Source organism: Mercenaria mercenaria, chromosome 7, assembly GCF_021730395.1.
Source record: "Mercenaria mercenaria strain notata chromosome 7, MADL_Memer_1, whole genome shotgun sequence".
NCBI lineage: Eukaryota > Metazoa > Mollusca > Bivalvia > Venerida > Veneridae > Mercenaria > Mercenaria mercenaria.
The window spans coordinates 35,645,136-35,670,090 of record NC_069367.1 but is presented as its reverse complement, the minus strand read 5'-3'; the positions used below and the strand labels follow the sequence as shown (position 1 = coordinate 35,670,090).

Genomic DNA, 24,955 nt, shown 5'->3' with positions numbered 1-24,955 from the left:
GTTCCGGTGGCGGTGTTTTTGCAGCTAAGTGCTCCGAGGCGGGTCCCAATAGCGTTCATTTAATATGTAGCTATTTTGTCTTTTTTGGCAATGTGTTTGATTTTATCTAAGTATTTTGTGTAGAAACTTATCGTCTACACATACATATATACACAGCTGCAAGGTTTTGTTTGTGGGTTAATGCTTAGCTATTCCTATTACATCTTAGTCCTTGTGCCTTAAGAATAGTAAAGTATTCACTGTATACAGAATCGACATTATTTTGACGAAGTTCTTCTGTCATTTGAAATTTATTCAGTTTTGATATAAAAAAAGGAGATTAATTCTTTTTCTAATAAAACTTCATCTATTTATAATATCATATCGGAATTTATTTGTAATCTGTCACTGTTTTTATACCGGTAACATGGTTTATTTTATGATCAACAAAGGCCGACCGACAACGAGAGATAACCATGATGTTTTCTTTTGTGTGCTCCGAATTTTACAAACAAAAAATCCCATCGCAAGTATTTCCTGGTCGCAAGATTTACCGTTTTTACGATACATTTTCTTGAGATCGGCTCGCTTTGCGCACTCACCTGATTTATGTAACAATACGATTTTCTGCCTTTCAATTCCATTTTCTTCAACGGAAACGGAACACTTGTTTAATATAATAATGTGGACATGGAATTATAATGGGTCCCTGTAAACTTAATTTAACTTCGTTTTGAAATCATACTCATATTAATATTCAAGCAATATTTTTTTTGCTGATTAGGTTGTGGACCACCAGACAAGAAGAATTATACTGTCGTTAACGGCAACATGTTTGGTATTGGAGATAAAGTAGAGTATGAATGCAAAGAAGGCTTCCATATGAAGGTAATACTTGATTTTTAAACAGTTTTACTGTCTGTTAGGATACTTTTACATCATAAAATGTTTGCAAAAGTCCCAAAGAAAGGACGTTTTGCGTGCGGATATATTTCCAGAAATGCTTTAATATTAGGTGCTGGAATCATGTTTTCATCCTGACTTTTCAAGAGGAAAATTCTCGGACAGGCAGTGATATCGATCTCAGATCCACAGTAATTAAACCAATACATATAATGAGCCTGATCAAAGCCTGCAACAAACTGTCAGGGAAATACGCAATGGTCAGTATTTCAGAAATGTGCCATTTACACAAAGGTTTATGTATACAAATTGTGTATTAGCGAAATGGACATTTCTTTTAGTTCTTCAAAGTGTCAGATTTACACGATAAACCCAATTTTCTTATTCTGTTGCTGTGTTTCTACTAAAACAGATATGCATATTTTGTTTCAGTATGAAAACAGATTGTATCTTTTACATCAATATTTCATAACGTGATGTAGTTTTTTGCCATCGTTTTTATACCGGTGTCATGTTTCATTTTATGGTCAGCGACAGCCGGCCAAAAGCAATTTTAGATTTTAGAATATAAAAATGGTATTCACTCTAGCGTGCTTCGAATTTTGATCGCAAATATGTCAACGTCGAAACATAAACAATTTAATACAGTACTATCATGCATGAACATTTGTTGATACATGTACGTTCCTAGTCAAAATAATAAAACATTCTCGTAAGTTCCAAGACATGTATTTAGTGTTTTTATTATTGTTTTCGTTTTGATCATAGATTATATTCAGTGTACTTTAATAATATTCACCTAAGCCTTGACTGGCGTTGTATTTTTATAACTTTTCATTTAAACACTATACGCTTCCATCGTGGATCTTCTTATAGTGCTAAAGTTCTACTCATTTTCGCATTAATCGGATAGCGTAGATAGTCAATAGCCAGTGTCCTTCCGCAGTGTTTTAATTATGCCTTACTAATTTTTTAAAAAAGTTAATGAATAGAATTATTAAAATAAAATTACAGGGGTCAAATTCCTCCGGAGAAGATGATCACCACGAAAGAGACCACATGACAGCCGTGTGCCAGGACAATGGTACTTGGACGTATACGGATTTTAAATGCATATGTACACAGCGTAAGCATACACAATTCAAACGTGACTTCTTAATTTATGTCTTAGAATTGTATGACTGAAAGTATTTTCGTATGTGTACAACATGAAAATCGTGCGAAATGTCTCACATATAAATATGATAAAAGTGTTCATTTGTTTACAGTCAAAAAATTTATATTATCTCGTGCTTGGTTTAAACAGTATTTTATTAATCACAATTCATTTACAACAAGTACATATATCAAAAAGGCATATAGGATTGAGTAGGAAGCTGAAAGCTTATTTGAAACTCTTTCCTATCTCGTGCTTGCATCTATATCATAGTTACGAGAAGAAACAATTAATAAAATAGTGAGGATAATTGAGCAAAACACCGCTGTCTGGTGACATTGACTGGTTTGATTATCCTGGCACAATCGTTGTTTATATTTTCAATATTCAAACATTTCCAGTATATATTTGTTTATGTGCCTCATTTCTGACAGATTGTTATATCATATTTGCAAATGTAATGACAAGTAAATTTTGAAAGTGTCATTGTGTGCAAGGTGTGTACTAATAAAGCCAATGTTTCACGTTTTTTGTATTACAGCTTTTAATGTTGCCAAAGGAAAATCTGTCACATTTAGTTCCCAATATGACGATAACAGCCCTGGGGAACTTATGGTAAGAATAACTTTGATCCCTGATTTTAGTACAAGTGTCAATCCAGGGGTACTTATAGTACTAGCTGCATAATCCTCCTGATCATAACAGTTTGATAAATTCCCCTAACTTTGGTATGAGTTACATAAACCTCAGTATTTACTGAAAGTTTGAAAGCGTGTAGTTTATTTATTATATCGCTGGACGTTTTTGAAACGTGTAGAATTCATAAAATAAATAATTGATACCAAAACAGTAATTTTGCACAGTTTAGAGAATGGTATTTTCTAGAATTGGTAAATAATCGAGCCGTGCCATGAGAAAACCAACATAGTGGGTTTGCGACCAGCATGGATCCAGACCAGCCTGCGCATCCGCGCAGTCTGGTCAGGATCCATGCTGTTCGCTTTTAAAGCCTGTTACCATTAGAGAAACTGTAAGCGAACAGCATGGATCCTGACCGGACTGCGCGGATGCGCACGCTGGTCTGGATCCATGCTGGTCGCAAAGCCACTATGTTGGTTTTCCCACGGCGCGGCTCAATAAAAGTCTTTGGTTTGTGTACAAAGGAGAGCCATTATTGATTGTTTTTGCATGTCATTTGCTTTGTTACGCAGTTTGTTGCATTCGATTCTAATATATTTTAATTCGAGTCTAATATGGCTCTTATATCAACAAATGGATGGAATAGGGAAGCACTATTTTATGACGCATATAGAAAGTAAACAAGGCGTCACAGAAACCTCGTGTATTAATGGATAATATTTAAATACGGGAAGTAACACTTCTTTTTCATATCATTTTGATTGTCAAATGTTTCATATAAAACAGTAAATGAAATATGATAGTAACCACGGCGTTTGTATGGCAAGCACCAAATAATATGTCAGTATTGTTATGTTTAAATGAAAATGTGCACGAGTTGTCCTATCAGAACAAATACACCTAAAATTCCTCTCTTACACTGTTTTGGAAAAACGATACAATCTCTTAATTTTATGTAATTAATTTTGTTTCGCAAACTTTGCTTTGAAACGATTGACATAGAACTATCCATGCAAAATTCGAAACTATTATTTTGAATGGAGGTACAAATGTAGGTGTCGGAGACATTAAAAAAAAGAAGAATCAAAACATTGTCTAACTGACCTATAACAATGGTTGAAGGTGGATGGTGACAGAGGACAAATGTGGCCGTGTGCATGTAGTAAAATTGAAAATTACCCTTCGGCTGTGACAGACCTAGGGCAGAGTTATACCATCACCAAGATACACGTATTTAACCGTCTAGACTGTTGTCGTAAGTATTCGTCTGCAAAAGCAATTATGACTAAAAATAGCTTTGACAGTTGCAGTGTCATTTCTTGACTTAAGCAACTTTACAACATAAAATCTTGACTTACTTTCATAGTAAATAAAACGTTTATATAGATAACAAAAAAAAATATAATATATGAACGCCAACGTCGTCTGCAGTTGTCTTATGCAACTAACATCTTTATATTTCAGCTGGAAGGCTGCACGATCTGGTAGTTTATATAGGGGATGATATAAACAGTCTTGCCCTTGTAGCACGTCGCACGGAACCTGTAGGTGCAACTTACACATTTGATTTCGATGAAGGCGTGAGAGGACGCTACGTTAAACTGCAAATTGAAGCGAATGAATTTCTCACGATTTGTGAACTTGAAGTTTTCGGATGTAACCAGAAAGTTTCAAATAAATAATGATATTGCAATTCATAAATGAGCCGCACCATAGGAAAACCAACATAGTGGCTTTGCGACCAGCATGGATCCAGACCAGACTGCGCATGCATCCGCGCAGTCTGGTCAGGATCCATGCTGTTCGCTAATGGTTTCTCTCATTGCAATAGGCTTTAAAAGCGAACAGCATGGATCCTAACCAGATTGCGCGGATGCGCAGGTTTGTCTGGATCAATGCTGGTCGCAAACCCACTATGTTGGTTTTCTCATGGCGCGGCTCAAATATATAAATAATATGATTCTCTAATGAAACTGTTCATTATGACAGATGAGTAATAAAGTATGCATGCTGCACATCGTAGAGGAGTGGCAATAGCTGACTATAGAATAACAATTTATTATACTAAAAGTCTTTGAGCTGATCAGTTAAATTTATTTAAGCGGAATGAACAATGAACTAGCCTATATTTTGGTGACTTTAGGTACTTTTGTGCATTGGTATATGTATATGGTTAAAAATTAACAAAATAATGCAGGTTTTTCAGTATAACTTTTCGAGCATCAATTTGCTGTTTTCGCCTTTCAAATAAATTAAATACCTAGCAATGAATTAAACGCTACTTGACACACACTTGACAAACCGCCTGTATGTAATCGTAAGTACATGATCGCAGTTGAGTGAAACTGTTAGAGTTTAGAATTGTCGACTCCACTTTCAGAAAAATTGATGGTGAATGAATGTTGTTACTTTACATAATTTTTTAATAAAACACTTGAAAATGATTTCTTTCCCGGAATGTAAGTTTGTGTATATGTAAGTTTCCGTATGTTTGGTTATTATTCACATTTACACACCTTTAAACTAAATTTTGAATAAATCACAATTCTCGTTACGTAGATTGTTTTGTGTGTATTAGATTAGGTTTGGCAACCATTTGTAATAAACTGTCGAAAATGGACGTAAACATATGTTGGCGTAAGTAAAGTAAAAAGAAGGGACTCTAAATACAGCCACGTTTTGAAACGCTATTTTAGGTGGCTATTATTCCCTAAATCTTCTTCTTCTTGTCGTTCTTCTACACTGTCAGACCAGTATCTTCGATGAAACTTGTGGTTTGCCGCAGATCCTCAATGCCTCCATACAGTTTCTGGTGGATTGAGGTATCTATCGGCCAAGTCGCAGCTCGCTCCTGGTCATGCCTTTTACATCTCTAAAGTATATGCTCCGCAGTCTGATCTTCTTCACCATATGGACAAGTTGGCGATGATGCCACTCTGTATTGCTTGTTCATGTGAGCATTGAGCTTGTTGTGTTATTCACTAAATGCTATGTTATAAAATATCGATGGCTCACATTTTCAATATATGTTTTTTTTTTAAACTTTTTTAAACTTACATAACAACAACTGCAAGCATAACATAAAACATTATTAAAATAACTATAAGTAATATATTGCAAATGACCACATCACCTCTAAAATCCATGTTCACATATATGTTGGTCACTCTTATTAGTTTCTATAGCATGTTCACATATTTTCACTTGTTCACTTTAAATTTAAACAGTGATTTATGTTGTCACGGGGAAAAGAGACTCTGACGGCATTTTCATTTCAATGCCAATGCTTAATGACACGCTAAAAGAACATTCAAATGTATATAATCACCTACTGCAATGGCAGCAATGCGTCGTTGGAATAACCCAACTTCCCAACTTACCCAGGTGCCCGCTCGTGATGAAATAATGCACGGAGGGGCACCTGGGGTCTTCCTCCGCCATTAAAGCTGGAAAGTCGCCATATGACCTATCATGTGTCGGTGCGACGTTAAATCCAGCCAAAACAAAAACAAACAAAAAACTTCCAAACTTGCGCAATAGGCGGCAGTTTTTCCGCCCCAACATTTGGTTTCATTAAAAGTTTGCTTAGTTTAGCAATTTTAAAATGCTCGTATTATGTAATTAGCACTATTTTTTGCAGTCACATAAAGATTTTGTCATTTAATGCACTTATTCATTAACATCTGTGTTGTTACTTTCTTTTAAATCATACGTAGAAAAACTTCCAATGAGCCAAGTGTCAGACATAAATGCGTTTTTGTGTAAATCGTATATGTTAATATAGGAGAACTTGCTATCTCAATTTGCTTTTATCTTATATAACTGATTCTAGTTTAAAATAATTACTTTAAGGCTGCGTGGGTTTCCTCTCATTGTATTTCGCATTTTCAGTCACTATATCCTTTTTCTAAATTACTTATGAAACTAGGAAATGTCACCAAAGTGTTTATTGAATTCAAACATTATTTGAACCACACCATGTGAAAACCAACACAGTACATCCGCGCAGTCTGGTCAGGATCCATGCTGTTTGCTAATGGTTTCTCTAATTGCAATAGGCTTTGAAAGCGAACATCATGGGTCCCGACCAGACTGCGCGGATGTACAGGCTTGTCAGGATCCATGCTGGTCGCAAACGCACTATGTTGGTTTTCTCATGATGTGGCTCATTTGTATTGCAAATGTAGCATTCCACTTTTGACTCGTGTGTTTTATGCATTTCGGCACATGTTACAGTTGCATGATCTAATTACCCATGAATACTACCCTGCATATGTTGCAATGTCACAGAAAGGACAACAGTACGTGCAGATTTTTCACGACGTGTGGCAAAAAAGTTTTTCAAAAGTATCTTTCCATGTAGTGAAAAAACTGTGCCATCTACATGTAGCAGATGTTACTCTTGATATTTTGTTCTATATTTTCATGTTTTGTTTCGTAGATTCTGCAGTGTGATGACGACAACGATAACAACCCTCAGCTAAGAGAGAAAACATTTTGTTATTTTGTAATTAATTCAAATGTCCGTGTATATACTGATCAAACCAGCCGACACGTTAAAAATCCAAATGTGACAAAATATTCGTTTTTGAAAATAAGCAAACATTTGTAGCAACATGCTGTTAGTAAGATCCCACAGTTAGACAAATGAGCCGCGCCATGTGAAAACCAACATAGTGCGTTTGCGACCAGCATGGATCCAGACAAGCTTGCGCATCCGCGCAGTCTGGTCAAGATCCATGATGTTCGCTTTCAAAGCCTATTGCAATTAGAGAAACCGTTAGCGAACAGCATGGATCCTCACCAGACTGCGCGGATGTGCAGGCTGGTCTGGATGCATGCTGGTTGCAAAGCCACTATGTTGGTTTTCTCAAGGCGCAGCTCAAATACCGAATCGCGAAAGGATATAATTTATTTTCTAATATGTACTACTACAATCCATATCTGAAAAGTAAAAAATACACATTGTAGTACACATTATATACATAGGTTTTATTGAAAACGGAAAAATACCATTTATAAGAGCACAGAGGTGAACCGTTTTATTAGTTTTACCACAAAAAAATGATTATATTTCATACGAAAATTGTATGACAGCGACATTGTTTTATTTATATTTTCTTCTCATGCAACGTTGATAGCGTGTTTGTAAATTCTAGAAAGTTCTAGATGAACCAATTATAAATTTATTGTGCCATCGTGCTGAGTTCATACATGTGTAGTTGACTACAGTTGTCATTACAGTAATTGCATCATTGAAATATTGAGTATATAAGTAAATGATATGTTTTTTAGAGAATTGACTGTGATGTTTCCAACAATATTTGATGAATATCACCCGCCGGCAAATATACACAGCAGTAAATGTGGTAAAAGCCAACCTTTAGTTGTAATATTTAAATTCTTCAGTAAAATACTGTCGGTGCCAATTACCGATAATTAATATAATTGAAGATTGATTCCGACGGCGCCGTTTGAGCACAAGCAAATAATCTTAACAATTCAAATGCCATGCAAATCTGACAAACCGTTAAAACTATGACCCCGAATGAACAAACGTACAGGTGTTAACGTATTTTGAAAAGTATTTCCTTCGCTGTGAAACAAATTAAAAGTTGTGCGATTTTATCTACATTCTATGACTAGTATGGATAGCGAATTAGCCTTATGAACTCAATCAGCTGTCTAAGAACCAGCGAAGGCCTAAACCAAAATTATGAAAAGGCAGTTGCCAATTGTTATATAAGATAAACTACATTGACATCGAACATTTTTAGTGTTTTTACTTTTTAGTATGTTCATATGTTACGGTCGTCAGTTTTTGCGACATCGAACCAGGTCACGATTGATAAACTTCAATGTTGTGATCGTATTGTCTCCAAACTTACATACACTGAACAAAATAGCTTAATTACCGGTCATTTGTTTTGAAAAAAAAAGAAATTCTATGTTTATGTTTGTGTCTTTATCTTAAAATCATTGAAACAACTTATAAATTGTAGTACTTATATTTTAATTTTTCAGCAAGGCGAAACTATACCTTCATATAACTTTTTTTTTATTTCATTGAGTGATATAATTCTTTTCTTTTTACTTTAATTCATTTGAGTCTTTGAAAATTTTAGTACTATTTAGTAATATCTACATAATTAAAATCTATTCTGAAATAATTTATATCCACCTCCCTAGAACTTGGAATGAAAATGTTTAAATGTTAATAGCAGCTTGTAATTATCATTTGAAACTGTTGTGCTCCTCAACCATCAGCTTCCAAAAGGATCTTAGTTTTTGGGTAACTTTTCCTCTGACTAACACAACAAAATACGAGCATTTTTCAGTTCTACTGATGTTCTTATAGCACGACAATGCATGGTGTTCGTACCACGCTACGTCCCTGCCAATGTTTATGTTTGTGTATTGCATTTCTGGCACATTAGCAGGCACCATTCCATATGCAAATACGTCATCAATCCAAAAGAAAGGAGTAATAGACGCCGACTTATACAGTGCAGGTATAACATCAATTGATATCGCAACCATAAACCCTTGACAGTAATCCGGGTAATAATAATAATTTCCTTGAAACAAACTCCTATCTACAGCCCATTTTCCACCTCGTTTCACAGTTATTTTAGACAAACGAACACATGACATATGTTTAGTCTTCATCAAAAAGGAACGAGCAAATTGTGATAGGAAGTAAAACATATTAATAACAACATCATCATCAATTTTAAGCACTATTTTCGCATTTCTACATCTTTCTGACAACCACTTAAAACCCATAACATTTTTGTGAGTCATGTTCTTATACGCATCAATAAAATCTCCTTGCAGTATATCACCATGTCGTTTAAATTCGTTATCAATTAGAAGCTGATGTTTAAGATCATTGTCTTTTCCTAATAAGAAAAGAATTTTTATATTTCCAAGATGAGGATAATATGAATTGTTTGTCCAAGTTTCGCGTATGACTGTTCTGTGTCCAAAATGTTGTATTGCAGAATGCACAATAACTATAACCGTAAGGTTTTCAACTTTGGAACATAGATTTGGATTTTCTAGCCAATACGGCCGACCTATGGTTAAGGCAAAATTAATGTTTGAACTACTTTTAGCATTCAACTGGGCGGCCGTTTCTGGCTTCAAAGTTATAAACGCAAATTCGTCGCTTTCCATTATTTCTGTATTATATGTTTCAGGCGTCTGTCTTAAATCATGATGTGTTTCACTTGCATATTTTATTTCTAAATCGGGAAGTTGTATCTCCTTATTGTCACAATATAATCGACCCGAAATATTTTTGCAGACTGTCTTATAATAAAGACTAAAATCATCTGTATCGTTTGGTGAATTAGTAATAGTATTCATTATATATACGAAAAATAGTGATAATAAATATAACACAATAATACTCAAGAAATGTTTTCGTAATTTACTTGATCGTCGCATTTTCAATTATTATAAGTTGATTATGCTAACCCATTCGTCAAACACAATTACGTGGTTAAGTCCAAAGTTTATGTAGCTTAGACTTCAAAACAGTAATTATTCCAAAGAATACATTGCCTTCATATATAATACATGTGTAATTTTTCGAAGGTATATAGCATATTTGTAATGACAACAACGATTTCAATATTTTACGTTTTATGATACTGTATAAATAATGAAGTAGATACCTGATAGAGTACTGTAATCAATGTTCAATTTCAAATAAATACAACATGTTTCCCTTTAGAGGACATAAATGGTATATATTATTGATTAAAACAGGAAATTATAACTACAGGCTATTAAATATACATATCTCTTCATGTTCATGTACATATTGGTTAAATGTGTACTATGAATTAAGCAGTGTAATAAAAAAGTAACTTTTTATGTTAATTCACAGTTCTTGCAGTACATTTCTAATTCTGTAAATAGATTTATAGTACAATTATTAAAAGCAGCACTTTGTATCTCTTCTTTTAGAATTTTTAGTACAGTTCATGTACATAAAAATATACATTTTCCCTTAGGCTTGAAGTATCTGCAATAGCGCAAAGATTCAACAGCAATAAGTATTTCAATAAGCATAAATACAATACACCTGAGGAACCATTCATATCACTGATAATTTGTTTCAATCATTGCCTTCAATATTTGTCGAAAAGAAGAGTTTCACCAGGTTCAAAAGTGGGCGAAAGTATCAATTGACTCTCTAGGTTAATGCAGAGTGTAAAGTGCAGAAAGCAGATGTAATTTGACCATTTTTTCTAGACACGTCTTTGTACATACGTGGAAGCCAAGTCCATTGTGCATGTGCCAGGAGTTTTGACAATTCCCTTCTCTAGACTCCAGTGTTAGTCAGATTAATAGCGTAAATATTGATCTTCCTAAGGTTAATATTATAGTTTTAACACTTAATACCTTATTGTAGTAAGAATACACATCAATTTGATCAATTCATCAGTACCTTGTTTTAGTAACGGTCAATCTACTGAAATGATCGGACACAGTGATACAATTATATTTTGTACACGAATAAATAATTAGTTTTAAATAAGTGTATCTTTGGGTTATAGTTTTTTTTTTTTCAAAATAGCATATATTATAATAGTAATTCTTTATTGTAAGACCAGTAATGATCAATGTAAGACAGGGTAGCTTCTAAAGAAAATTTCAAGCATTCATTGTTTACCCGAGTCCACACTTCAATGCAAAAGTTTACATCATGATAAAACCCATGTACATGTTCCTATACCAATACGTTCCCAATATATTAACACTCCCGCTGACTTACACAAACATGTTCAATTTACTGATCTGTTATGAAAGAAATGTGATGTATTATCATTTAACAAGCAACACTTATATCTGGTTCATTATCAGGAATCTACCCGCGAAAATGTCATCAATCAAGACATAAATCTGACATTAATTAATATTAAAGAAGCAGAATGAAGTCGAGAAGAAGAAAAAAAAATGTATGGATCATATACTGGGGTTGCTTAAAATAGTTCAATACCAATCTTCAGTGGTAGATAAATATATGGTATGTGTTAAGTCTTTCACTAACGGAACTACGTAAGTAGTCACAGTATATAAAACACGTTTAGTATGGCATCACGACTTCTTATAACTAAAAAATTTAGTAAATCATGGCGTTTGGAAACCTTGAATTTAAGTCATCGGGTTCTCCTGGCATGAAATATTCATATGAATAATACTGACCAAAATTCGCTTACGGCCTTTTACAATCCTCTTAAGTTCCAGGTACTGTAACAGTTGCACATAGTTGGTTTTTCTGTGTGATATCGACCGGCTTTTTGAAACATTATATTTGAGGTTATATTACTTGAAGTATTTATATAAGCATTATAAAGGTGGTTCGCGGATATCACTTTGTTGGCTTGTTATTACCAGCTTACTATTAGCCCTTCTCGTATATAGTTTGCCTAAAATAGAAAAAAAGTACAGTATGTTTAATGTATTTCCGAGACCTTACAATATGCCACATAGAACAGCAAACAATATTTTGTTGCCTATTAAAATAAATAATGTTAAATCTTTGTGAGTCTTTGTGGCTTCCCACGTTGAATATTCATCCTTGCTTTTTAACTTTCCCCAACACACCAGCCCTTTTATCAAAATCTTGCCCATTTTTGTATTTTGCATACAATTAAAATGTACATGTTTTTCTTTTTCTTTTGCTCTCTGCTTTACGGATATCTCCCCTTACCTTTTATTTTTCTTAAATGTTAATGCTGATATCTTTGCCAAATGGTGTTGTGTAAGGTTCAATATGCTCATGTTTAGTGATAATTTAACACTTAACTCTAAATATTTGTTTTCCTTTTCTGACCATATAAATGTCAATTTGCTTATTAATAAATAAATATTGTTTCTGAAGCCACTATATGCGTTTGTTTGTTTGGTGTCATACAAACATAATTCCGATCATAAGATTACGGAAACATTTCCATAGCAGATTTGTTCTCATGACATTTTGACTATACTGAACTTGTAAATTTAATTTTTCTTAATATATGGAATGTCCTTGGAAGGACACAAGTACATAAATAGTGATACGCTTATTTAATTGACATATTCATGCATATGGAAAGAAAGAGCATTTAAGAATAACATTTCATCTAGAATGCTACATTCTGTAGAAGTGCTTTATCTTTCATTTATGTAATGCATATTTACTTGTTGGTAACCGCTACAAAAGAACAATTTCGTGCAAAAATTGTGACTTTCTATCTTTAGCAAATCTTGTACACTTCTACATAATCGTAAAATCATGCTTGTTTGTTTACTAATAACATTCATCTGACTTTAATGTCTAAACTCATTAGTTTTTCTTTCAATGCTTATATCTCCTTTTAATGGTTAGAACAAATGTCTTCTCGACTAATTGTTCCATTCCGGTCAACTATAAGTTTGAATAATTATGATAATTGTTAACGTTTTTTCAGTTTTAACTTGTCTCACATATTTGATTATTTATAAGCCTTTCAGAGCAATGACCTTTTATCCTTTAGAAGAAGCCACTTAAAGAAAAGATGTGAACGGAATGTGAGAAGCAGATGACATATCTTAGTGTCCGCATAATGGTCCTTGATCATTTTAATGGATCGTAATGGCTGTGTATCAATCCGCTTTTGTTAGAATTAATGACAAGGAAACAAACATCAAAAGATCGTTTATATATGAAATACCTGAAGGAACGTCTCACTTCAGTACTTCCGGCGTGTAATTTCCATACCTACTTTTTACATTCAAACAGTCTAATAGACACACACATCAAAATGTCTGCTAAACTATGTCAGTCCCTTTGATTTAAAAACTATAATTCTGGTGGTGAAGAAAAGGTCTTATTTTGATCGCAACGGACCATAAGCAAGATTGAATAACTCATGCTGCTAATAATAATCATGTAGTCGGAAGTCAGAAGTAATAAAATTGGAAGTTAGAAGTAATAAAGTAAAAAGTAATAAAGTTTGAAGTAAGAGGTTAGAAAGTCTGAAGTAAAAACATATAGTTTGAAAGTTAAAAGTAATGAAGCTGGAGTTCAAAAGTTACAAGTAAGAAACATCTCCATAGTGACCTGATGTGGCATGAAGTGCGTGTATGATTACATGCCTAAACAAATGTAGACCGTTAATATGTGACTATAACAGATGTCATATCGTGGACGAGTGCGTGCTTGAAATATTCGAGATATTTTGTCATTTTAATGTCCTATAAAATTTATATGTGACAAAATGCATTAACAAATATCAGCTATGGTCGGCAAATATAATAATTTTGATATGTTTTAAGACAGTTTTTGTAAGATATGCTGTGTGTTGTTGCCATAAAACTATTATTTGATTTTGTATTTGCATTAATAACGGATCGTTTCAGTAAATATACGTGTCCCAAAGAGGTTAGTGCATTTCTTCATAACGATCCCACTCGTTTATGATAATCAATTCTGTTTCATTATTACCGGTTTTTACAAAGAATAATTTTATATTGATATTAACTTGTATCATTTGTATTTTTCTACAATATTTGCTCTGATTTATCTCTTTATCCATAAGATTCAATTGTCCCTCAACTTATGTCATTACCAAAACAGTTCGCTATTTTATTTGACTAGTTAAAACTAGTTGTAACACCGGATAATATGTTGACGTCATCCGCTTTGTTTACTTGCACGAAAGCTTTAAGCGGGGAGGAATGGATAAAGACGAAATTAGTTTTACAGGTATTTGATATTTTTGTAATTCGTACATTTTATTTCCGTCATTACCGAGCAGCCTGTGGAATCCTTGAATGTGTTCTGTCCTAAATTCTTCACTCAAACGTTCATTCCTTATGTGTTTATATGGACAATTAGCTAAGACCTCAGCGTATGTTATGTAAACCAATATGGCTACCGCTGTAAATAGTTTTAAATATCATTACCGCAACGATCACTACCGAAACGGTCACATTATGTTGCGGTAATGACTGCAACGTTGCGGCAATGACAAAACATTACAAAACTATATTCATATCAATGAAGATAAGAATATTGAACCTGGATTTTGAAATTGTTGTAAAAAGATTAATTTTCAATGTTCCGTTTTGTAGATCTTACTAGTACGATTTTCATTTTTCTTCAGAAATTAGATTAAAGCTGAACAACTTGGAAAGACAGATTGGGAAAACAGAAAGAGATTTTATACACTACTGAGAGAAGAGCGAAACGTCAGAATATACGCCAAAGAAATTTGTGATCTGCGTAACAGCATAGTCTCAAATAAGGAAAAGTGCAAGGCAAGCTTGCAGCGCTTTGGAGAAAGCGTCAGAAAGAAGATCTCGATAAACACAAAGCTTATCTGCAGAAGGAACACAGGCAATTTGGGCACATTCGTCGCCAGTATAACAATATCTAAGAAGTCAATCAAATGCTTGTTCAATACATTTGTGAGTGATGAACCTGCCTCACAGTATAGGTCCAAATAATATTTTATTTCTTGTCAAATAAAATATATAAATTTGTAAAAGATGTAATGGCAATTAGTTTTCTACAATGTCTTCCTTCCGTGCGATAAATCCCCCGGTCAAAAAAGCACTTCACTTTTATCGGTTTGGTAATTGTCTGAACTGGTTGCCCATATTTGTAAGGAAGCAATGATAAGAAAAACGAATAGGTTTAAAGATATCTTAGTTACATTAAAACAACGTTAAAAAGAAATATTCCATTTTTCACAGTAAATAACCAATTTTTCTGCATTTACAATAGTCTGTTATAAATTAACTCAAATAACATAAGCACGGAAGTAGCTTCATAACCTTACAAACTCCTGGTAATTTTACAAATAAATAGATTTCAATGGAAATGTAAGCATTCATAAAAGAATTTCACAAACGATTTCTAATCACTTCTGACGATTTCTAATCACTTGAAGAACTTTGTCGTAAAGCTTTTGTCAACACAGAGCCATTTATGTATTTTGATTCAAGCTCAAGTTCTGCAATTGGCGACTTTCTATCCCTGCATTTCGACATGATCACGTGATTGTTACATGATGTCACGACACTTTGTCTGAAACTTTTTGACATGACTCCATATACAACTGGATTCAGGCAAGATTGTATAAATGGTAGGCAATACAGAGCGATCTGTAAAATACAAAGTAAGCAATATAATATAAGTGATATGTTTATCACACTTGCACACAGGCAAATACGTCAACTCCCGTGGACAACAGGTGATGGAAGCCTGGTTACTTCATATTCTACTAGACTGATAACTTGAGCATATTTTAAATTTGGTCAAACCTATAAACATGACCGTTAAAAAACATGTCTGTGAAAAAGTAAGATTAATGGTCAGTTTTACATAGAAATATAAGTATACTGTCCAGAAGTGTGGTTTCCTTATGTGGTCCCTTTTCCAGAATTAAAGCATTTGTCAGTAATTTGGCAATCGTTTCTAACAACTATATACATGTATTATATGCTGTTCAATTTTCATTAAAAATATTTCTTTCAATGATTTGATGATGTTCAAATTTCAAAAAAGTTCAATATCCATCGAATTCTTGAGGATTCGATTGATATTTGAAATTTTGAAACTTGATCATCAAAAAATGATTGAAAGAACGAGTTGTTTTGTATGAAAATTAAACAGCATAAAGACTAAATAAATAACTAGACAAATAAAGTCCAGCATGGTGTTTATCAAAATATTTCAATGAGCATATTATAAATATTATAATAAAAACAATCAATACCTTCTTGTAGTTTATTATCTAATTTACTACGGTTCATCGTTTAGATGCTTAGATATTTAACCACTCGGGCTAACGCCTTCGTGGTTAAGTTCCTGCGCATATGAATACCGAACCGTGATAACTCAGGCGATAAAAAAAACTAAGGGCTTTGATTATGTGATAAATAGAACAATTGTGCATTTCCATTTAAATGGTGAATATACATTGTTAGATTTTGAAAGAGTAAATATGCTTTTGCGCATCCATGTAAAACATCTCAACATGCTTTGACGTGCGACTGTGTAAAACATTTTAACTGATACTTTGACCGTGATATCCTTCACTGAACATATGCAAGTATTGTATTATTCTAAAAGAATATATGCAAACAAGTAAATATCCAGTTAAACTAATACAGTTCAAAGGATCCAGAAATGTTTAAAATGTATGTTTCAGTCTGGCGCCAATCATACAACGTTAAATGCAAAATGAAAATCGAAAACATGAAAGCGAAACAAACAAACTGTATTAACTGTTAAGGTATTCTTATCTATAAATTTCGAACAATAGAGAATTCACTAACAATTGCTTTGCAGCTTCGTTGAGTCATTGTGTTTTCAACATAAAAATATACACATACCTGTAGTTTGAAATGAGCGTCCGTATATATATTCACTCCAAAATCTGAATACTTTAAAATGCGGAATATCAGGTGGGGACCCCAACATATCAAAAACACCAGTATCACTGTTATGAGCATTTTGATTACCTGAAGTATAAATTAATGTATTACTACTTGTTCATTAAAATCACATTGTTCCAGCGGACTATTTTGCATTTCTAGGAGATCATACGCTTCGCCCATGGACTGAACTCACGGCCCGCTCTCTCTATTTAGCTAAGCGCCCAGGATTCCAAGAAATATTGTAATGTTGAATTCTTTATTAACGGATAACCTTTTAACATGTCTCACATGTATCAATCTATAAAACAAATGCAAAAGTACGGTTTGCCTCTGTTTGGCACGAACAAGATTTCATGGTTTGGATAAAATTTCGTCGTTTCATGATAATACACAGATATATGTATGCGAAAATCTGGCAATAGTTAGTTATTGATCACAGCCCAAGAGAAAAAAAAAACAAGGATAAATATCCAACTGAGAATGCCACCTTACAAAAAACGCAGCCTCCCTAAATCGCAACTCACAGCACGCAGACATACACACAACTAAAACACACGCACATACAAAGCAATCCCACATTGGGGCACCGCCTTGGAACGGTCAGTGGCAAAAACACCATTGGGGAGCTTAAACAGGTTTTATGTTTGATATTTGTCTTTGTTGTTTTACGGTGCGCACCTGACCTCTCTCTTTCCCCATCATGTTCAAAAGTCACGGGGCAGTATAAATAAAGGTTATCCCCGCCAGGTGAATCCCTAACACACACAATGGTAACAGAAAGACAGATATTTCTTAATTATGTATATGTATTACAGGAAATGGCATTTATAGAGTTGGAATCGTTGCATAATATTATGATTTCGTCAGTAACATTTTCAACTGACATAATCCTATTTTCGGAAACACAAACACGCACGCACGCACGCAATCACGCACACACACACGCGCGCGCGCGCACGCCGGCACGCGCACTTAACGAATAAGTTTTTTCTTTGTTTTCGATGTGTTCAGGGTCGCAACACAATGTTGATCATTTAAATCACTTTTAAGCTCTTGATGATGCTCAAACTAGAAATATATTCTGTATGCCCACGGGCAGAATGTCGAGCCCGCCAGCACCTTTGGCCTCTAAGTGTGACCTTGACCTTAGTCAAAATGTTAAAAAATATATTCTCCAAGACCATAAAAACATTTAGAGTAGGTCGAGATACCGAAAACAAACAATTTTTTACGCCTAGAGCGAGCGCTTACGTAAGACCACCGACTTTCTGTAGCCAGATGGATGCCTTCCTTACTTGATGAATACAATGGTACTACATTTGAAACGTGGTATCAAATCGACACCGGTTAAAGAGAATTCCGATAATTTTTTTTCTTTCATAGAATTTTTTTAAATTCATATATATGATAGGAAAATGTGTGCTGAAAACAATGAACAAATAAAAATAATAGGTCACCAGGCTTGTTTTTGTGAAAAATTGCTTTAAACACACCCACTGTTGCTGAAACTGCCAGCGATTTTTGAACATTTTCATAATTTTCTGCTTTTTTATAAATACCAACCAAAATATACATCCAGACAGCACAATACGTTTTTTTTCTTATTACAGATTTTATCATATACTTACTTGATATCATAGTCATGTTTGTAATACTCTATCCTTACAATGATGGGTACAAATGAAAAAAAAATATTGTTTCATATTTACTTTTGTGAACTTTTTTCAATGAAAAATACCCATAGTGAAGAATATTTTTTTAAATTTTGAAAAAACTCTTTCATAGAATTCTTTTCTTTTTTTCTTGTGTATAGATAATTGTATTGTGAGCATAAAAATGGCTAAAAATGTATGGGTCACCAGGTTAAATTTTATGTTAAGACCGCTAGAATACAAAAACCTGTTCGGACGGAAATGGCGCAAACCTGCCCAAATTGATTACATGTATGTCTGCTAAAAGTTTAAAAAAAGTTTTTAAAATTCTTAATTCTTTCTATAATTGCATACTAAATAATCTGAAAGGTGATATTGTCTTATCAGTACTAAGTCAATTATCTTACATTATATGAACAACACTGTCTTTATACTAAAATGCGATGTGAAAACACAACCACAAAAATAGCAAGATACCTGTCAGGCATGATACTTGTCAATACAACACAACCCAGTATCAACATTTGATTACTGATATAACTTATCAAAAATGTTATTTCATTCAAGATTCCTCATATTTAAGATTGTCTGTAACATGTTTCAACAAATGTTGACTTCAGTTCAGTTTTCCATAGAAAGTGTCGGCTGCGCAGAAAGATGCGCATTAAAAACTATAGGAATTCCCTTTAAGGGCTATTGATTAGAAATCAGGTATGGTTTTTAATGTGATTGAAGCTAGACCGAATGTTCAAATAAATACCTGTTTTCTGCCTTTGATTATGGACTCTCTTACATTTACGTTGGTCGAGATGTATTGTCGTCGCATAACAAACTTTCTACATCTCGATCGTACTGGTATATTGTCAGATGACGAACCGCTTGAACCTTGTTCAGTTTCTCGGAAAGGAATGCTCCGACACCTAGGTTCAAATAAAATATTTCTACATTCAAAAAGACAGAATCTCATAGTTTCCATTCATTATCAACATAGCTACATTTTGATTAAATAATCCAGTTGAAATTGAATCCACGCACAATGTTTATCGGGATGCAATCAATTTAAATATGTATATGTATTTGCGTTACTTTAAGAATAACCACCTTCCTACAAAACTTATGCTTTGATTTCAAAAGTCTTACTAAGTTTTCAGAATACAGTTTTACATGAGTCAGACAATTAGAACATTTTGTTAGTTAAAAAAGGTAAAATGTCATTCTATTAAACGTCTGAATTTTGTCCTTTGTGTTTTAACTAGGGACAACAAGTTTATGGAATATGAATATGAATTTTCAGAAAAATTGAGCATCTATCACGATCAATTATCACGGGGACCATCTCCACATAATTTGATTATATTATGGGTACATAATACAATATAATCGTATAACGGTGATTAAGCATTATTTAATATGCAACCACTATGCGGTAAAGCTACAGATGTTTGTCCGTCTGTCCGTCCGTCAGAAAAATATGTGTTACATATATCGCAAAGGAAAACGTTTAACGACCGTTATGAAGTTGTACAGGAAAGTTATTCATCATTAGGAGTAGTTCACCAGAGTTTTTGAGCACAAAGTGCTCGAAGTGACCTACTGTGGTAGCAATGGCCCTTTTCGTTCACAGTTTCAGTGCTAACACTCTATAGGATACAGTTTTAGCCGAATTGTAATCTTAGTCAGAATGTCATACTGAGATTCGTCTAGGCTAAAACACTATGCGACAAGGTAAAATCATAATAAAAACTTGGTCAGACCTGGTCAGAATATTTGTCTTCGTGAAAGCTACATAAAACTTGAAAGTGGATTGCTTTGGGTCAACATTATTGTATTTAATAGACTGTGAAGTTATAGAAAACATTGCTAACACACTACAGGCCATGATTTATTTTCGATCTTAAAAAAACATGGAAAAGGTGGAAACTCCTCAGGTTGCTCAACACGACAAAAATGAAAATGTTGCAGGCTCGGTTTGATTGAGCCTGTACATTGACGGTTAACCTGATTAGAATGTTTGACTTTCTAAAATCTAAATCTAGTGTAAAACTACATTATCTATAAATTAAAATGGTCTACAATGTTGTGTTATAGCAAAAACATTGTTAACACTCAAGAGGCAATATATTCTATGGGATCTTATCCAACAGGGTCAGAATACTTGCATTTATCAAATGTAGGGTTAACTTTGAAACTGGGTCAAAACAAGGGCCCTAAGCTAAACAATAGAAAATCCTTTTTAACACTCTAAAGACTTAATTGTTTACCTGTTCTATATGAAGCACAGTCATGGCGTTTGTCATAATCAAGGTAAAATTTGAAATTTGGTCATCCAACGTTAACAGGTGGTTCCGTAATTAAATCATAGAAAAACAGTCTTGACACTCTTGATGCCATATTTTCCACATGGACTTCAGTCAGAACATTTCTCTTTATACATTATAGAAAAAAATGTAAAGTATGATAAGATGGGATATAAAATTTGGTTACTAGGTCATATCATAGAAAAATATTCTTAACAATCTTAATGCCTATTAACTACCTGATTTAAATAAAACTGACCAGAAAGTTTCATTAAATCTAGTTCAAATTTAAAACTCGGCAATGTTGTGTCAATTATTAGGTCGCTAGGTTATATCACAGAAAACAAAACGTCTCAGCTCTATAGAGACTCTATTATCTGTTTGATCTACATAAAATTTGGTCGTCAGAATATCTGTCAACATGACAGATCTAGTAGCCAATTTTTGAACTAGTTTCAAAATCGTCTGACATTTTGTTTAGACAAACATTCTGACCAAGTTGCAATACGATTGGGACATTATTGTGTGTGTTTTTTGGTGTATTCAAAGCGAAATTATTCACGTCGGACAACTTTGTCTCAGATGTATAATTTCTAATGTTGAAAAAAAAACATTTCAGTTAAGTGTAATGAAGGTAGGTAAAAACTTTTGGCGATGTGTATAACAAAACCGTTCTCTGACGGACAGAACGGATGCACAAAGTCAAAACCATACCGCAGAATGTTGGCATAATAAACCAGATCGTATCATCATTATGGGCATTTATTTCCTACCGCACAAAATACAGCTAAATTATTATGAGATGGTCCCCCAGAAATATCGATCGTCCTAATTGTTCAACAGTCCACTTTTTTCTTAATTTGCAGATATCTAATAAAGCATAGTAAAAATGTATTTCCTTCTTTTTAGACTCCAGAATTGCACTCTTACGCTAGTCTCGTCTTTAAGGCCTCTCTAAACAATTTAGATGCATCATCAAGATGCGTATGCTTTATAAGGTGTTATGTTCGAGTTATAACATGTTATACAGAGGGATAATTTTCTCAATAGAGTGTACTGTATACTTATAATAACGATTTACGAGCAATATATGCAGGTTACTTTAAAGGGATATAAAGTTCAAGTCAGGAGTTTTGACAATAATTTATCGGCAGTCGGCGTCAATTTCTATAACAGCAACTTCGAAAAAAATCGTACAAATGCAACAAAATTGTCCGTCTAAAGATTTAAGTAAATCAGTTCTGAAGAGCGGATGAATTGTTTTCCAGAACAAATAAAAAACAACTGATGAGCCCATGGCTGTAACTATTACGAACAAACAAGATATACGTACGAGTGAGAAGTAGAGGTTAAATTCACTAAAGTCCTTCCACTGATCCATAGGACATAAATAACAACGGTGTAGCAGAAAAGCATTGATCCAGTGGGAACCACGAACATTATCATCAGCTGGTAGATGGCGAAGTACAATCTCTGGTGATCTCTGAGGCCATGATCGGAACAAAATACTAGCGTCACCGAAGTGTCATTATTGTGGTAGGTTGTTTGTTGCGTGTCCTGTTTGGGTAAAGACATTTATCAGCTGTAAATTTTTACAAGACATATGTATGTATCAGAATGAACTACCTTGTGGTTGATATCAACTTTTAGTTCTTTAAGTTCTTATATAGTAACTGCAGTTCACCGAAATAAAATCTTGGCACAATTATGCTACACATTTAGGGGCAACCATAATTTATGAATTTTAGATTATGTAATGACCAATTTTTGGCAAATGCAAATCAGTCTATTTCAGTCCGACACTTGCTTATTTTGTGGTTATGTGCTAAATCACACCATTTGTTTGTTGCTATGACAAATATTTGTTTTATAACTGATTAAGTCCGACAACCATATTTATTGTTGCGTGATGACAGAAGATAGTCCGCCTTAGCTACAGATCACCATGCAATATTTTAAGGGATTTTAATTGTGAAATGGCGCGCTCAGTCAAAGTGCATAAAGTTGGATCTAAAAACCAAACGTACGTATTTTGATTTGATTATAAAGCTACGAGTAAAAGTTGATTTAATATAAAACCATCTTTTGACCTTGGTGAAAATATTACATGGATCTGTGTTGTATAACACAGCCGACTCAGATAGCTTAGGAATAGATTATTTAATTTAGTAATACACTTACTTTATACTGATGTCTTAACAGCTGATATTTATAAAGAAATAATGTAAAACCTAGATCGATTGTTGTACAAACGGTAAAATATAAAGACATAGTATATAATAGCATAATGATTTATTGAACTAAATAGCATAAAACTTGTTAGCATTTAGATTGATAGGGAAAAACTCGTTATAATCTGGCCCAGTCAAGTTCATTTATGCTGACCCTAAATGACAACATAGAAGTTCACAATCAATTAATCACAATGAGCTGCCGTTATTGACCATGTAACAACTCATAACAACCATCTGGATCAGTAAATACCCTAGAGACTAAACGGTTATAAAGTTCAACAGTTCACGCGTCATATTTTGATAAAAAATAAGAAACTTTGAAAGATTGTTCTAGCATAAAATCCTATCCAATTGGTCCCTTGAGTATTTCCTGTTCCAAATGATTTAGTTCCAGTGGTCACGCGTCATATTTTGATAAAATAAGAAACTTTGAAAGATTGTTCTAGCATAAAATCCTATCCAATTGGTCCCTTGAGTATTTCCTGTTCCAAATGATTTAGTTCCAGTGGTCACAAGGGAAGGCTATTTATCCCTATATAAATGATTAAAGGTCCATTACTAAGGGAAAGTGAGTTGGCAATTTTTTTCATAGCCAGTGCATAGACTTCTGCAAGACACTAAATAATGAAGATTGGCAGGTCAAAATTTACAGAAATGTATGTGTATTATGTTGAAATTTCAATAAATCGACAGAATGACCCCCCAGGTCTTTTTAACTTTCTTCATAAATTGTACATATACTGCGATTTATTTCGAATTTCTACATACCAACTTTCATTTTCCAATAAAATGAAATAGTTTCTGTGCTTTTTAAAAGAAATTAAAATGTTCACTTTTTTAGTATTGGACCTTTAAAGTGTAAATCATGTTAAGAGATTCTCATAAATGCCGAATACTCACCAGCTTATTATACGGGTTAATTACAAACGACCTTCTGAAACTAAGACAGATTTATACACAAAAGTCTTTCCAATACCAATTGTCTAGCCTCAATACTACGTTAATTATTTTAAGGTAGTTTTGCACCTTTGAAACAAGTACCGTTTTACAATGTAGAATTTTATTAAACCATATATTTTCCAAGTATTATTGTACCCTGAGAAAAATAATACAGCTGTTGAAAAGGACAGGACCATGTGTTTGACTTTATGTTAGACTGATTTGAAAAGAATATTCCTCATATTAATTTTCGCACTTGCGCTGTATGATCAGACTCACTTTTGATGAAATCATCGAGTGCAGAAATAGTTTCACAGAAAAAAAAAACGATTTTAATAAAACTGTACATAATTGTTAATTTACGTATTTTCATTCATGCGACTAAATAAAAAGTACAGGTCCATGTGCTAAATTTTTCATAGTTCACCAAATATCAATTTAGTCCTAACATTGCCGCGTTTTTATGCTATTTCTGACCATTTTATATGAAACCTCTCTTTTGTCAAAATTAAGTAAGACAGCAGCGCTGACTGTTTAATACATTTAAAAGGCTGCCGGCAACATTTATGCAATCTGCATAACGACTAAGATTTATTATTCTACATTCTAACACGACCAGCAAATAACCTATATACACGTAGGAGAAATCAGTCAAAGGCTATTTTGCGATAACCCATTCGCATGCAAAGAAGTGACGTCATCGTCTATATATAGAATGATTCAGGTGCGTAG

General features: G+C 33.6%; 3 protein-coding genes across 3 annotated transcripts in view; 1 reads left to right on the top strand and 2 right to left on the bottom strand.

The window, feature by feature from the left end:
- The first annotated feature begins 3,813 nt into the window (after positions 1 to 3,813).
- On the top strand, positions 3,814 to 4,370 carry LOC123555498 (fucolectin-1-like). The gene is made up of 2 exons (XM_045346106.2): positions 3,814 to 3,932; positions 4,142 to 4,370. The coding sequence occupies exons 1-2, from the start codon at positions 3,821 to 3,823 to the stop codon at positions 4,357 to 4,359; spliced, it is 330 nt and encodes a 109-aa protein (XP_045202041.2). The 5' UTR covers positions 3,814 to 3,820; the 3' UTR covers positions 4,360 to 4,370.
- A 4,541-nt stretch (positions 4,371 to 8,911) lies between these two features.
- On the bottom strand, positions 8,912 to 9,856 carry LOC123555939 (beta-1,3-galactosyltransferase 5-like). Its single transcript, XM_045346526.2, has one exon. The coding sequence runs from the start codon at positions 9,854 to 9,856 to the stop codon at positions 8,912 to 8,914; it is 945 nt and encodes a 314-aa protein (XP_045202461.2).
- A 5,511-nt stretch (positions 9,857 to 15,367) lies between these two features.
- The window catches only part of LOC123555940 (G-protein coupled receptor 54-like), a 74,406-nt gene continuing 64,818 nt past the window's right edge, over positions 15,368 to 24,955 (bottom strand). Inside the window, exons 3-6 of the mRNA XM_045346527.2 lie at positions 22,384 to 22,607; positions 19,514 to 19,673; positions 17,057 to 17,185; positions 15,368 to 15,823 (exon numbers count right to left, since the gene is read on the bottom strand). Coding sequence (XP_045202462.2) covers positions 15,596 to 15,823; positions 17,057 to 17,185; positions 19,514 to 19,673; positions 22,384 to 22,607 — 741 coding nt within the window. The 3' untranslated portion in view covers positions 15,368 to 15,595. The remainder of the gene's footprint in view (positions 15,824 to 17,056; positions 17,186 to 19,513; positions 19,674 to 22,383; positions 22,608 to 24,955) is intronic.

What these genes read in the sequence shown, in the direction of transcription:
- LOC123555498 (XM_045346106.2), top strand. Translation starts at nt 3,821, where the DNA reads ATGTGGCCGTGTGCATGTAGTAAAATTGAAAATTACCCTTCGGCTGTG. An exon ending in TAACCGTCTAGACTGTTGTC is followed by an intron (nt 3,933 to 4,141) that starts GTAAGTATTCGT and finishes TTTATATTTCAG; the next exon opens with CTGGAAGGCTGCACGATCTG.
- LOC123555939 (XM_045346526.2), bottom strand. Translation starts at nt 9,856, where the DNA reads ATGGAAAGCGACGAATTTGCGTTTATAACTTTGAAGCCAGAAACGGCC.